Below are 15,580 nucleotides of genomic sequence, written 5' to 3' on the forward strand. Positions count from 1 at the left end.
GATTCACAGTCTCCAGACAACAGGGTGACACAGTCTGTCTTTTAAGGTTCGTGTCTCGCAAATTCATCAGTCCACCATTTAATAAAATTATACAGAACAATTAACTGATGATGATTCTTAAATATATCTCTGAACTTTCTTCTTATATCTCTGCTTTCCTGACCTTTAAACTTACAAAATGTTTGTTTTTTTAGTTGGGAAAGTGCAGAAAATTATCCCTTTTTTTCTATTTAATTTGATAAGTGTCTAATGTAAAGCACAGATGAGAGTGCAACATTTATAGAACAAGTCCCAGAGAGTCTGAAAACTCAATAAAAGTCAATAGTCATTAGCGAGACCCTGAAAAAATAGTACGAGGCTTTAGTGGCCCCCAGTGGTCAAACTGAGTAACACAAGCAATGATTTTATATAGAATACAGTATTTATTATCACAATAAGAGAACAATACTGAGAGAACGTATGAGCCTTGACTTAATTAAGATGGCACTGTGTATACTTAGTATTTACAGTACATTACACGCATTACAAACACATGTAGCTTGACTCACAGTACAACACTCTCACAACAATAAGGTGATATGGCTGCACAATGAAAATAAATGTCAATCAATATGATGCCAAGTAACACACACACAAGCATAAATAATTCACTGAAAGTACCAGCATGCTGTACAAAATGTTCATTTCTGTTACTCCCTACATGACCTGTGTAGTGTTTGAAACAATAAATATTAACAGAAGCACTGACAACACCTTGTGCATTGATATGAACGGGGACAACGATGCAGAGCAACAAAAGTTCTGTACATCTGATGCCTCCAACCTTCATTCTGCTGCTGTAATCAGTGGGCACTCGTGTTTAACAAAATTAATAATGTTGCACCTGCGATAATCACAATAAACGTCTTGTTTTCCTCTGATTTCCATTTTATGTTTAACATAAATATCTAGTCTTATTATTGATCAAGAACTGATCAAACACATTTTGCCCTATTTTCACTCTTAAATACTGCACTCCTCCATTCAATATCTGTTTCTATGTTTACCTTAAACATAGGGAACTCCGTTCCAGCTCCTAATGGTTCACTAAAAAAAGTGAGTAATGCTCATTGCAACAATTTTCATTCTTCTTCAAACTGTACAATACAGTAGAAGGGCGCCTTCTGCTCACTTGAACCTTCTTTAAGTATAACACCACAGTATTGTTACTGTATTTACTGTAGCTAGTTCCAAAAAAATCGATACTCCTCAAAAAGGTTATTAACCTCGTTATTGGTGACATAATGATTGGATTTTTGGTTTGACTGTATACCATTAGCATTAAAACACCTTGACTAGCTATGTGCATTATATCTTACTTAACGCCAAATGGATTGGGTCAGACTGGTAAAACATTTGCTCCGTTCATGACCAATAACTTATTGGATCCAGATTTATACATGTTGCCATAGGGGGGCAGCAGCAGTCTCCCTAGAGGAGGTCCAGTGTAAGTGTGTGTCTAGGAGGAGGAGTCCTCCTCCACAGGGTGGAGAGCATGCCTCTTGAGCAGTGTCTTTAGTATCTCCACCTCCCGCTCTGCCTCCTTCAGCTTCCTACGTAGTGTCCCATTGGCTATCTGGAGCCTCTGGTTGTCCTGCGAAAGACACAGAAGATTTGTATCATGCATAGTAACTGTGGTGCATTTAAGTACTGTGCCTTTTGTTTAGGAGGAAAAATGAAACTTGGTTGTGGACACTCACTGATTCCAGAGATTCATAGGTGGGTTTGTTCTCCTCATCTGGCTCTGTAGGCTTTTGCGCAACAGACGCTCTGTTTTCCCACTTGGCACAGTGTCGCTGTTTTCTCTGGGGCACCGGGCTGGGACATGAGGTGAGGAGGGGTGTTGTTGGGACCAGCAGAGAAGGCTGAAGGCAGCTGGCCTCAGGGTCCGCTGAGGACAGTTGGAGTCCCTCTGTCTGGGTGGCAGTATTGACCCACCGACGCCTCGAATAGGAGGCGACTGGGGAGTCTGGGCTCCAGTCTTTGCTGTCATCTGGCGGGTAGGGGAAGGGACATTCTTCTAAACCTGGATAAAATAAGATAAGCCTTTATTAGTCCCGCAGTGGGGAAATTTACAGGATTACAGCAGCATAGTGGATAGTGCAAACAAGAGACATAGTAAAAAAACAAGTAGTATAAATGAGTAAATGCGTAATATAACAGTAAAGAATATTACTAATAACTAATAACTAAAATATTATATATACGGACAGAATCATTTTTGTATTGCAAAGATTTTTAATGTCGTTAGTGTTGGGTGTTGACGGGGTCATTACCAGTAATTATTTTAAGTGAGACAAATGGAAAATGCAGATTGTTATCATTACATACCTGAGAATCTCATAAGATTCAATTGATCAGGGGCCACAAAACAAAATGACTCAATTCAGTATGCACTGAAAAACAAGCCAAATAAACCACATGCCAGAATAGCATGTCACAAAGACTCATTTGAAGAGGGGCTGTGTTAATATAGCCCCCATGCTTTTAACCAAGTGTCTTGATGTGTCAATCATCCCTAAGTAAACTCGAAAGCTCTTCTTCTGTTCTGAATGTAGTCGCGTTCTCACTGCAGGTGGGTAGCTTCAGTATTACTGGAAATTAAACGGTTCTCTAATGCCAGCTGGGGGGAAACCACCCTGACAGTAGACCCTGTGCTCAAGAATTGTTTTCTTTAAGCTGCAGCAAACTAAAGTGAAGTCATGTAAATTCTGACTTTTATTGTTTTCTGTACAGTGTGTCGGGCAATACTGATTACCAATACAGGAAATAACTTAGTTGATGAACATGTGCCTTAAAAGGTCTCTGCCACAAGATGGCACCTGTCTCAGGGACTTACTGATCGCTGCCATGTTACATGCATGTTATTGTCTTCATAGTTCAGGTGAGAGTCTGCATCTGTGGGAACTTTTGTAAAATGATTGTATTTGTAGTTACTGTGTGTATTAATGGGACTGTTTATGCAGATAATGAACCCAATCACCCAAACCCACCCTCCGAGGTGCCCATGGTGACAGGGGTGGAGCTCGGTGTCGGACTGTCGATAGCGTTGGTCACTTTGGCGTTCTTCTTGCACTCAAACGCCACCTGGTCCTTGCACAGCCTGTGGCAGTTCATCCCACAGTCTGAGCCAAAGAAAGCACAACATGTCAGAACAGGAACTAGCGTTAGTCTAACATCTACAAACTGACTTCTACTGACTTTTCTTTGAACACCATCTCTTCTGCAAATGCAACTCTCAAGACTTTTGCATGCTTACCGTCAGGCAAACAAATAGCTCTCAGATCTATTGAGGGACGGGGGAGGGGGAAAAAACTGTGGTTCTGGCTGCAGATTTCTTTTTTTTTTCATGTGCTGCAAGGCTCATCTAGCTGTGTGCAACACAGAAAACCACACTACACCGTCTTAAGATAGCTTCACTTCACCTGCTCCCCACAAGACAATGTGTGCACCTCATGTTTAAGCATGATACTGACTGACTTTTTTTCGGGCCAAAGATATAACAATAATCACCTCTGCATCTGTAGCCTTGCTTGATGACACCCCACAACTGTGAAGAAGAATATGAAGACCTTTTTCACATCACTGTAGCAAAAGCAAAACTAAAAACAACATTACATATTGTAAAAGTCTTTTTTTTGTTGTTGCCCTGACATAATAGTTAAGCAGTTTCTTGAGTTTTTGTGGTGACTTACGAATCCTGAGCAGTTGTCACAAAAGGTTGGTTTCATGTAAGTGGTCTCCTGGAAGTTGTGGACAAAGCCAAGACCCAGTTTGGAGCAGATGACACTCGCCCGCATGAAATAGGCTGTGATCTCCTCTCTGCTGATGAGGCCTTCCCTGGACAACCACAACACATACACAGTATAACTTATAACGAATGAAACTGAGCTGTAAATGAGCAGTATATATGGGAAGCGGATAGTATCTTAACTTCATATCTTAATGTTTGGTAATGTCTGACCTGGATTATTTGTCTGCACCCTCCTCTGCTACACACTAAACCACTTTGTCATTGTGTAATGTGAAAATATAACCCTCAAATATGGTGGTTTTTATGTTTAGGTCTAAATGAGGGATCACATGTTATATTGGACGAGCACGAGAAATAAAACGGTGATCATTTAGTTGTGAGTGTTATGTTAAGTTCTGCAGCTATTTTTTGTTTCCTGTTGCTATCACTACAAATACCACTTTTTCCTTCCTTTCCTCTGAAGTCACAAATGAGCTCAGAGCGCGTGTGTGTGTGTGTGTGTGTGTGTGTGTAACCTGTCAAACAAGCTCACTTCTCTTTGTCCATGACACAGAAGGAAAACGGAAAGCTAGCTGCAATTTTCTCAAATTCCTCTTGAGAGATGAAGCCGTTCTCGTCGTGATCGTAGTTCTTAAACACGGACTGTGAAAGACAAGAGGCAAACACCATTGTTGCTACTATTAGTGCACAATAGCTGCGAGAGCAGGCTGTCAAAATGGCAGCATCCAGAAGAATAGTTCAAATAATTGATTATGGTTATATAACAGCATTGCTGAGTAGCTACACTTGAAAAGGGAAGTACTTACATCCACCATTCTCTGCACATGTTTGCTGATGGTTCGGGGATCCGGTTTGGGAGCCACTCCTGGTGCCCAGTCCACAACCATTGGAGGTCTAGAGGGGGTGGCTGGCTGATAGAAAATGAATATGTCATTAAAAAAACAAGCCTGCGCACGCAGATAAACATGCAAACTATTATCTGAGCCATTCTGTTCCACTAAATCTATGAATGTCCTTCAGAAGCAGAGGCAATGCTGGTGAGTAAAAAAGGTGAGTAATGCTTTGAAGGACATTTATGTATTTCGCCATTTTAGGAAATAATTTGCTTTCTTGCAGAGAGTCGAATGAGAATATTGATAGCGCTCTCATGTTTGTAAATATGTAGCTGTAGCCAGCAGCCGGTTAGCTTAGCTTAGCATAAAGAATGGACAATGGGAAAACAGCTTTACACTTAGAGTTTTGTACATAATACACATAGGAGATGATCCATGTTAATTGGTGAGATTTGGGGTGATGGTAGTTGGATTTTGTCACCTTTGGACAGAATCAGGCAAGCCATTTTCCCCTGTTTCCAGTCTTTAAGCTAAGCTAACCGGTAGCTTCTTATTTAGCATACAATCGAAAGTGGTAGCAATCTTTTCATTGTGGCTGGTAAACAGTTGTTCACTGTCTGCTTCTATCACTCACAAGTGTTTTACAGTTCTTGGGTTCCCTGGTGTAAGACAGTTCATAGATCTCATCCTCAGTGTAGTAAAGGTCCAAGGACAGCTGTAGGGAATGAGAGAACACATGACGGCACATGAGAGGTAAACAGAAAGAGTAAGAGCTCTCTTTAGAGCCAGATTTTTGTCCTTGAAACATGTTTTGATGAGGGCAATATTAGGTCACAGAGTAACCATTATCTCTTCATGGGCATTCTGTGGTTCAAGTATGATTACAGCACTGCACACAGATGGCACAACAATACAGCAATCTGAACTCTCTCTCTCATTCACACTCGGTTCGTCACCCACACACTCATAGATCATAGACTCTCATCACACCCACACACGCGCAGACAATCCACATGCTGTAAGGCGCTCATTTGCATCTGTGCTTGCGTTCAATTTAGTGAATCACATCAAGCTACATAACAATTTGAAAATAATCAAAAGGTAATGTTGTATTGAAGGGTGCACTACCGTCAACAAATGGACCAGGTCCTTGTTCGCGTCCAGCCTCGGATGGATTTGCTGGAGCTGGATCAGCTCATTAATGTGGCTGTAGAGTGCCTGGAGCTTCTGGACATTCACCTTGTTGTCCTCCACGTAGTCTGACATGGCCTCGTTAACCGAAATCAGATCTTTGAGGTGAACGCCCAGAATAGGGATTTTAAAACCTGTACACTTGTTGTAAGCTTGTCTATAGTTGTCATAGTTCCTGCAAGAGGACAGCAGGTCTGTCATCTCGTTCAGTACCTGGGGAGGGAATAGATTTCCTTTTGTGAGAATGCTTTGGCTCTAAATATGAACGGGATCTTATGGTGGTAGGTGTCATTTACCTTGGTGACCTCGCTGGGTACATGTGAGGTGGTGTCCTTCAGTCTTGATATCGAGCTGTGACAAAGCCCTCCCACCACCGCCATTAGTGTGTTGTAATTGTGCATGAGATGTAGATTCTGGTGGACGCACACAAAAAAGCACACAAATCAGTCCATCCGCACACACACATAAACACGCACAATTAAACTTGTTCCAGGTAGCCCTGGTTATATAATTCACAACACTGCAGTTACATAATCCACTTGCATTGTTGGGCTTTTCTTACTGCGCTCTGATAGCTCACTCTTTTTTGGAAGTGCTTTCCCCTCTCTTTTCTGTTCTCTAAATTCGTGCTGTCACTGGAGCATTATGGTGTGAAATTCGTTTCCACACCCATAGGTTTGAGGTTGACAGCAGTGAGCAGCAGCAGACTGGTGCATTAGTGTAACAGTGCAAGAGGTCCTCCAGAGTACAAGCCTGCCTAACTGCTCCCTTGTCAGTGCATTGCTTCTCAGCAGGCCACAGGCAGCTTCACATTGGAGTGGTTTTAGAAGCAAGGTTTACACTCAAGAGTCATTTCTGTCTTTTCCACTTCCGCATCCTCCTCTGTGTCTAAGTGTGTTCCACTTGACGACTCCATTAGCTTGCATTCAGTTAATACTTTTCTATTGGGAAAATCTCAGGATATTCTAAAAGCCTGCAGCAGAGCTGTTGAAAATCATTACCGACTCTTTATGAATACGCATTATGCAACTGCCAATTATGTAGCATCTATAGTGCTGTTCAGAGTATGAAAATAGGCTGTCATTAGTTGGATAAAGTGCATGAACAATAGCACGTAGATGCAAGCAAAGAGGAAATGTGTCAAATAGAAGTACATTTTTCTGCTAAACCAGGAACAGAAAGTGCAAGAGTAGTAGTGAGGGGTTGATTAAACAACTACCTTTGCCACGTGGATAAACTTGGTGAAAACCTCAGCCCTCAGCTGAGCTGTCGGCCTGCTCAGCACCATCAGCTGAACCCACTGGGAGATACCATTACACAGGGCGATGGAACGCTCCATCACGGGGATGTCCTTCATGCAGCAGCTTCTAATGTAATTCTGAAAGTCTACAAACTGACAGAGAGAGGAGCATAAACTGCTGAACGGAAACTGGAAGGCATTTCCCGGCGAGAGGAAATACCTTCTGGTTTTCAGTTCACAGAGATGCATGTCAAATAAACAAATCATCAGCGTGCAAATGATGAACCATGTACACTCGAATAGTGTTTTAGTGTGTATACTCACTGATATCCTGCAGAAGGACTTGAATTCCAGGAAGGTGAGATGCTCAGCCAGCTCAATGGGCTCCAGGTGATCAAAAAGAAGAGAGACCTTCCTCTTTTTACTGCTGTTAGCTTTAATCTTCTGGCTGGCCTTCCACGACCAGTCCCGTTCATTTCTAGAACACACCATCCAACATGACACAACTGCATTTACAATCAGCAGTTTAACAGCTTTAAACATTGTTGTGTCTATCAATACAGACTTGTGTTAATGTGCTAGGGAATTATCTTATCTAGTCAAGATGCAAACACTTCCAAAGTTACCAATATGCTAAATTATATATACATTTCGGACATAACTGTGCAGCCATAAATTGTACAGTTGTGATTTATTTTATTTCAACAATTCATATATATATATATATAATATTTGTTCTTCTCTGATTGTAAATTGAATATCTCAGTATTTTGGGCAAGACATTGAAGACATCGCCGTGGGTTCTGGGAAATTGTGACATTTTCTGAAACTTTATCGACTACATGATCGATTGATTAATTGAAAAAAATAATAGCGCATTAACAAATGATTGTTAGCTGCAGCCCAACTAGCCAAGTGGTCAAGTGCGGCAGATAGAAGACACATGTGCACGTGATGTCCAACCATGCGAAAGCTACATAAGCAGCCTCAAAGTTATACTGTTCACAGTTCAAAGTCTGTATTGTGGATCGTGACTGAACAAACCACTGAGTGTCGTTTCGGCCTAATGTCTCAGTTGCCAGCTGGTCAGAGATTAACACTTACATCCATTTGGTCTCGAGGAGAGAGCAAAGATGCTCCTGTCCCTGCTCTCTGATCAGCTCCCGAAACTGGTCCAGGCTGTCTGACAAGCTGTGGTGCAACCGGAACATCATCCAGAATTCCTGGATCCAATGCCTGCAGGTCAGAGATGATGCCATGAGACCGATACAGAACATACAATTAAAATTAGACTCGTACAATGCGTCGTTGTGTTAAACTGACCTGATGAGGTAGCATATCCTCTGGCACTCTGTTGGCTGCTCGTTGTCCAGCGCTATTTTGAATGTGAGGGCTTTGGTGAAGGAGCTGATTTTGAATTTTTGTGATTAGCAACCTCGGTAAAGATTGGTTTTATCGTCTGAAGGTTAAAGCTGGGATTCACATCAGGTGTCAGCAGCGGTTCAGGCTTTACAACACTTTTGTTTCGGTGAAAATTGTTTGTCGGTAAATCATTGAAATTGTACAAGAGTTTTGAGTAAACAATGAACACGTGTCTATTTTGACTGCAGGGTGTCTTTCGTACAAACAACTCATTAATAAAACTACAGCAAATAAGCAAAAAGCGAACAGAAGTGGCATTTGGTAATGTGGGAGGAGGCGACTGCATGAAGCAAAACTCTGATGAGCATCACTGAATGAATCATTCTGGCATACAGAAGTAAGTGAATAACAAAATGTACAAAGAGAGCACACAATCAATGCCTCATATACCGTAGAGCAGCCGTTGATTAATGTGCATTGTTTAGTGGTCGCACTCTGACGACGTTTTTATCAAAGCCCATCAGAATATTATTATTTGACATGGTCGCTCTGGCTTCCGATTTGCACACGTTGACCACAAAAACACTGTCCTGACAATATATATACAGTACACACACAATAACATGTCCTTATTATACGAAGCAGCTCTTCGATATAGACTGACACTAAAGCTCTCAATTGGCAGGAATCAGCTTGAAGTGATTCATATAAAAAGGCTAATTGCGTCATGGGAGCAGAAGATCTGCCCACGCAATCCCAAGACCAGACTGTGATGAAGGCTGTTAATGGCCCCTGTGTCTCTTCCCCACATCCTTACCCACATGCTGAACTTATTTGATGTATCCTTTTGGGTCTTCGGCTCAGAACGAGAGGGTTAAAAATAGCAGAGGGGCATTCGGCGTGGCATGCTCTGACGTGGGTTTGTGTGAACGGGGACTCTTTAAGCAATAGAGGGTCTGTGTTTATATATAGTTGAAGAGGACCTGAATGTGAAAGCGGCAAAGGTAATTAACACCTGAAACCCAGAGGCTGGTCACCGGGGTCAGTAGGTTCCTCTGAGAGGCTTAGTGGTGCCACTGCTGTTTCCTGAATGGAAGCCTAGATTACAAGCCTTTCACTCAAGTCACATCACTAACAAACAAAAGAAAGACAAGGTGTTTTCAAGGTGTGAAGGCGGGAAAATGAAAGAGACAGAATCAAACATTTTGGAAAGAGACCCAACACGTGATGGTAATCGACTCCCTGTTATTGAACGCATGGGATACAGGGCCCAGAGTGAAGGGAATTTACACGGACAGAGATGTAAAAGGTCTACACCAACTGACAGCAGGAGTAAACATGAGCTGCCACTTGCCTATCACATTTTACACTGACAGCTACAGGTCGTCGTTAGCCAAGTACAAGCTTGATTGCCAGTTGCTGTTGACAACCAAAGGAAAGCAGCACACAACAGAGCCAGTGATCTGATCCCGAGTTGCATTTGGTGCTCAAAATTGGCCAGTGCATTGTTTGAATCATCTGTCTGTGTTGAGATAGCGGTTACAGCTTAATGTGGGACTGTTGGAAGGATATAGAGCGGTGAGTTTGTCCAGCAGATCACAGGAGGAGATGTGGATACGGTGCATGGTCAGGGTGATGTTCAACAGATGGCTGCTTCCGCACACACCACCATCCGAGTCTGCAAGACAAAATGCACAGACTTTCAATGTACCCTCCTTGCTACAACGTGGAGAAAAAAACAAAACACCCTTTGCAAGTCAACATGTCATCCCTTAAAATAAAAGTGTCATCAGAGGTGATACAAGGTTTCCGTTGTTTAGGTTGTATCACACATCACATGTATCACACATCATTGCTCTGCTAGAGCTATGGGTTAGTGTTGAAAAACAAACAAACAGACTAAGCAGTCACCTTTGTCAAGGATCAGGCTGGTGAATCATTCTCTTTGCCAATAATTCCGATGTCACAAATATATACTTTCATATGAAAATATAGAATATCACAGCCTTATCCTTCATTTAATATTTTCTGGATGAAATGTGATGATGGATGGACCACTCTTTGCAAATATACCAATGTCTATGGATGCAGTGCTTCATAGATTATTCTGTTCTAGAGTATTCCTTTGTTTACAAATCTCTTGATTATGATCCCATGACTCTGAATAACCCTCAAGTGTTACCTGTGAAAACCATGACATAGATATTCCCATCATTGACAGCAGAGGGTTAGGTTAACCTGCTAAAACACCAACTGAAAGCATACACTGCAACACATTTTGTCATACTGTCCAGCACGGACCCCATTTGTGAAGATTTGCCTTTTCCTCTGATTGTGTGAACCTCTGCAGCTTGCTAGTCTCACTACCTTTTTCACTTCCGTCTTCCTTGTGTATATCTCACTTCCTTCCATTGTGGCCAGACCACCTTTTCTTATCTCGGTTGTCTGATGCTAGGCTACAGCTGACATCTTGAGACCCACGGAGTGGGAAACATTCTTGTCGACCACTTCAAAAAAAAAAACGAGCCTACATGTTTACAAAATATTACGTGACATCACAACGCCAGGTCTGACTTTTTAATTGCAGAAAACACATTTTTCCTGCCCACTTAAGCGTAGCAACACACCACTTATCTTAAAACCAACGCTACATGCAGTCAATTAGCGACGGACACAAAGAAGAAGAGCTTTTAATTGCATTTTAGGCTGTTCACGTCTCCCTTCGACAATCTGTAAAGAATGAAAACATTGTGCTGAAAATTAGTGAGTTCTCAAGCTGAGAATTGTTTCCCTTTAGGCTTTACCAGTATCTTGACACTATCAAGGACATCAGGGAATCTGTGGACGCACTTTTAAACCATATCACCTTGGAAATACCTCGGACGTCATGGCAACATGTTTTCTAATCTTTGTTATCTGTAAGCAACTCACCACTCCAGCTGCAGCTGAGTAATCTCGCCCTCATATCCTGCATGGGGTGTGTTTCTGTTTGTAACACGCAGCCTCTACCAGTCAAAGCCAGTGAATATCAATTTCCTCACCAGTCAAGTCAATAAGAGAGTAACAGAGAAGAAGAGTGAAGCAATGCCTCGCAATTAAAATAACATGGCTGGTATTAAGTACTAACGCTTTGATGCAGTTAAGACATTTAGAAAGCAATACCCACTTCTTCTTCTTCTTGACATTTGTGATAAACTCAAATGATCAACTCGCACTCGGATTTTACTTCAAACTCTGGCAACAGGTATCAGGTGTGAATCAGCCAAAGTCAGAGCTATGGCAAATGCACAACAGGAAGTCATGACTCTCCATCAAGTAAACAATTGCTCCATCCCTTTTTCACAACTTTCCAACCGCTAACCCTCCCTGTGCAGGGTTAATTGCAGGAGGAAATCCCCTCTGTACTGTCTGTTCCTGACTGGAAAATTAGGAAAGCACTGGCAATGTGTGATACTGTATGGTGATAAATACAGCCCAGGGGCACGCAGCGCCTGGCTCACTTTTAAGGTTATCTTAGACATTCATCAGCTGCTACAAACCTGCATGTCGCTTTACCTTGTTTTGACAGAGCCTTTCAGACTGAATGGTCTCTTTGTTTCAGAGGATTACAAATCAGATGCAGGTTGAGGATTATGTCTCTGTACTCTGAACAAACATCTCCAAAATGATCAGGACCCACAGTAAATGTATGGACTTTGTTTGAATTTAAACTTTGGAGCAGGGATTCCCTGTAACCGGTACTTGTACCACAGGGAGTATCTCTGCAGTTGAAGGTACATCGGAAGATTGTGGAGTAGTTTGACTAATTCTATCAAATAGAATTTCATGATTCAACTTTAAAAATATGTCTATATAAAGAAGAGTGTGGGAAAACTAGTTAGCCGGCAAGCAAAGAAGTAAGCTAAAAGCAATGTATATAATATATATATAGCTAAAAGTAATGGATAAACAGTTGAAATAGTTAACCTAAAGTAATGAACAATATAGATAAAAGAAATGGACAAATGGTTGATGTCTACCCCATAGACATCTGTGTTACGTTGACGCTCATCTTGGACTATTATCCCTGTACACACACCTTTTGCACATCCCCTGATCAATGTTTTTGCAAATCCTGCACAAAACTGTACAGCTCTCTTATTCGGAAAACATTGTATATCGTACATATTACAGTTACACCATACATACTAGAGTTATATTGTACCTATTTGTTATAGTATTATTTGTAGTAATTTTCCCGTATTTCTATTGTAATTTTTCTATTTTGTATTTATGTTGTTGACCTTTGCAGTACATTGTCTGAATGTTTTCTTTCCTCTTAATATATTTATTGTATGAACCAAACACAAAGGCAAATTGCATGTAAGCAAATAACCTACTTGGCAATGAACCTCATTCTGATTCTGACATAGTTAGCTGGGATTAATGATAAAATGCTTGAATTATCCAGCTTCTGCCACTCTAAGTTGTAGTAGTCCGAATGCAAACATTGATTCAATTGTATACGAAAATGATTGATTTTACATCTACTTTTATATCATTAATGGATCAATGCTAACCAATGTAAAATCACTTCAAATGAACACATTTGGAACATGATAGGGGGAGTTGATGGAGGAGTTCATCTGACAAGGGAGCCACTGCTTTAGAGGTTGAGGGCTCTCTATACGGCCGACAGAAAAGTTCTCACTGTAAGAATCATATCGTTTGATGTCTTACATATTTTATAAATGATATCTAATAAAAAGAAAACCTGTATAAATACAAATGAATTGTAAAATGAAATGTAATATGTGTATATATATATGAATTAGCTTGACATTGGGCATGTTCAGAGCGTGCAGTGTGGTTGAGAGAGAGTGATGATGTCAACAGCTATTGATCCACACCTCATGCTCTGCATTTCAAAGGCTGGTCAGCATCTGAGGACCACTGTTAGGGGAGCTGACCTTTCCGCTCAGCCAGGCTTGAAGCTGCCATCAGGTAATCCTTCAAATAGCTCTTACGTGCACTCTCACATTTGAAAAGGTGGCAGGACTAGTGGACCTTAGGGGTTCGCCTGTCATGTGGGCCAGGAGGAGCAGGACTAATGTTCCATTTTATCAGGAGAAGCTGTTCAAGGAAAACCCCCATTCAAAACACACTGTCCTCAGTGAGATACTATCTTGAGCATGTGTGTGTGAATCTCACATTTTGACATTTTTTTTCAGCAAGTGTTCAGAGCATGCTATGATACTGCACTACAGGGTTCCTTTACTCTTCCTCTTCTGATTAATTCAGTTCCCTTCGTCAATCTGAAATGAGCAACAGGCTGTCATTACTGCCCGCTTTTACCTCTCCACAGATAAATGTAGTTATGGGATGTCATTTTATGCGCAGCCTATTGTAACGCCTCTCCATTGCTCTTGCTCCATTTGTGTAACCAGGCAACGGCAATTTGAAAGCGTGTCTCTGCAGAGATGCAATCACCATAACTCTGGGAGCACTCCTGACAACTTGATGAAGCCAATGATCATTGCTTGATTGATCCAGTTACAGCCCACTTAATCACTGCTGCTCTTTTTCATAGAAAAAACTATATATATATATATCTTGCGTACAGTAAAATATTGATACTGATACATTCATTGACAAATAGAGTGATGTAAGAAATTATGATAAACGTAATCAAATACTGTTTTCCTCAATATTTTCAAATCACTTGAAGCAGACAAAAACTAAATCTGACTGGCAAGCATCCATAGGACGGATTTCATCTTCAAAACATAAAACCCTACTTTAAACAAAAACAAATTCAACTGTCTTTAGAAAATCCATTTCACTTTCAAATGCCTTCTCTATTTCTTTAGGGGCTTGCCCAAACCTGTTGGAGGTTTGCGGCCAAATGCCAGGAAAAAAGGTGGGAAAAACAGAGACTTCTGGGAAACAACAACAGTATGTGATCACTCATGCACGAAGGCTTTTTATCTTCTTGTTTCTCAATAACAGAAACGAGTACTGCAGAAAAGTCAAACTTAGACTAAACATTCACAAAAGGCTTCAGTGTTACACAAACACACACACCGGTGCTCAATCCTCATGCTGTACATCAGCTTTAACTCACCAAAGCACTGCAGACAGGCCTGGATGATGTCCTCCCAGCTCCCCCCTTTGGTGAGGGGACCCAGGGACATCATGGATTTCCCAGGGGTGGTTTGGGCCGGGCTGGGTTTGTGGAACCTGTGAGGGCGGCCTGGAGGAGAAACTCTAGACTTGGAGCTGCATCCTGGAGACACTCTCCTTGAGAAACACCAACACAAGAAGAGTGAGGGGGAGGAGGGGACAGGTGGGCTTGCTGCAATGAAAGTCTATTCGTACACGTGTTTCAAGCCTTAATCTCATGAGACCACAGATGATGACACATGAAACGATCTGTGCAATTGTCACAAGAAATCGGAGCCATTGTTTGAATTTAAGAACCCCACTGGAATTTAGCTCTTCATTGTTCTCATTTCCTTCCTTTTAACTTAGGGAAGTACCGGTTGATTGCGGACATCCAGTTTAACCAGTTGAATGACCAGTAAACAAGAAGGAATTTGTTCGAAACATGTATTTTAAGTGCAGCAGGTCAGAAAGTAACAACAGTTTAGATTAAAGAACCTGTGCGTAAAGTAATTGGGTAGCCTAAAGTTAGCTGTTCACGCACCGTTTAGGCACAAATAATTGAAAAAAAGCCTGTTTATTAAGCACTAAGAACGGTCACTAGCACAACTCTGATAATTGAAAGAATCAAGTTATTGTTGAATAAGCGCGCACATTTTCGCCAAAATCACACAAGAAACTCCGCTCCAAAAAAATATGATCTGACTTACGCATCGTCCTTTCCCTTTTCGTCCGACGTTATACTTTCGTTTTGGTTGTTTTCTTTTGATTGACACCCCATGGCGAGGTACTGGGCGACGAGCGGCTGAACTAGGCTGTCCATCTGTGTTCGCCTCGATGGGAGCATTTCATTGCTCTGCTCGGCTCAGTGCGCCTCCGCGGTCTCATCAGCATTGTGCTGACTCGTCAATGGACGTTACACAATTAAGTCACCCAGCTCGTCTGTGAGTGGGCGGCCGTGGTGCCGGGCTTGTCACTCACACAGAGCGGGCTCTGTACGTAGGCTTCTTCTTTATTTTA

General features: G+C 41.6%; 1 protein-coding gene across 1 annotated transcript; it reads right to left on the minus strand.

The window, feature by feature from the left end:
- Positions 1 to 408: 408 nt before the first annotated feature.
- LOC142968608 (RAS guanyl-releasing protein 1-like) lies at positions 409 to 15,481 on the minus strand. The gene is made up of 17 exons (XM_076108573.1): positions 15,271 to 15,481; positions 14,523 to 14,698; positions 9,992 to 10,097; positions 8,381 to 8,443; positions 8,162 to 8,293; positions 7,382 to 7,535; positions 7,037 to 7,210; positions 6,114 to 6,230; positions 5,755 to 6,030; positions 5,261 to 5,341; positions 4,600 to 4,704; positions 4,326 to 4,435; positions 3,735 to 3,879; positions 3,553 to 3,589; positions 3,033 to 3,164; positions 1,740 to 2,065; positions 409 to 1,633 (listed from the first exon to the last, which is right to left on the minus strand). The coding sequence occupies exons 1-17, from the start codon at positions 15,405 to 15,407 to the stop codon at positions 1,499 to 1,501; spliced, it is 2,406 nt and encodes an 801-aa protein (XP_075964688.1). The 5' UTR covers positions 15,408 to 15,481; the 3' UTR covers positions 409 to 1,498.
- Between the last annotated feature and the right edge of the window lie 99 nt (positions 15,482 to 15,580).

This window comes from Anarhichas minor, unplaced genomic scaffold, assembly GCF_050575085.1.
Source record: "Anarhichas minor isolate MPS153535 unplaced genomic scaffold, ASM5057508v1 ptg000040l, whole genome shotgun sequence".
Lineage (NCBI taxonomy): Eukaryota > Metazoa > Chordata > Actinopteri > Perciformes > Anarhichadidae > Anarhichas > Anarhichas minor.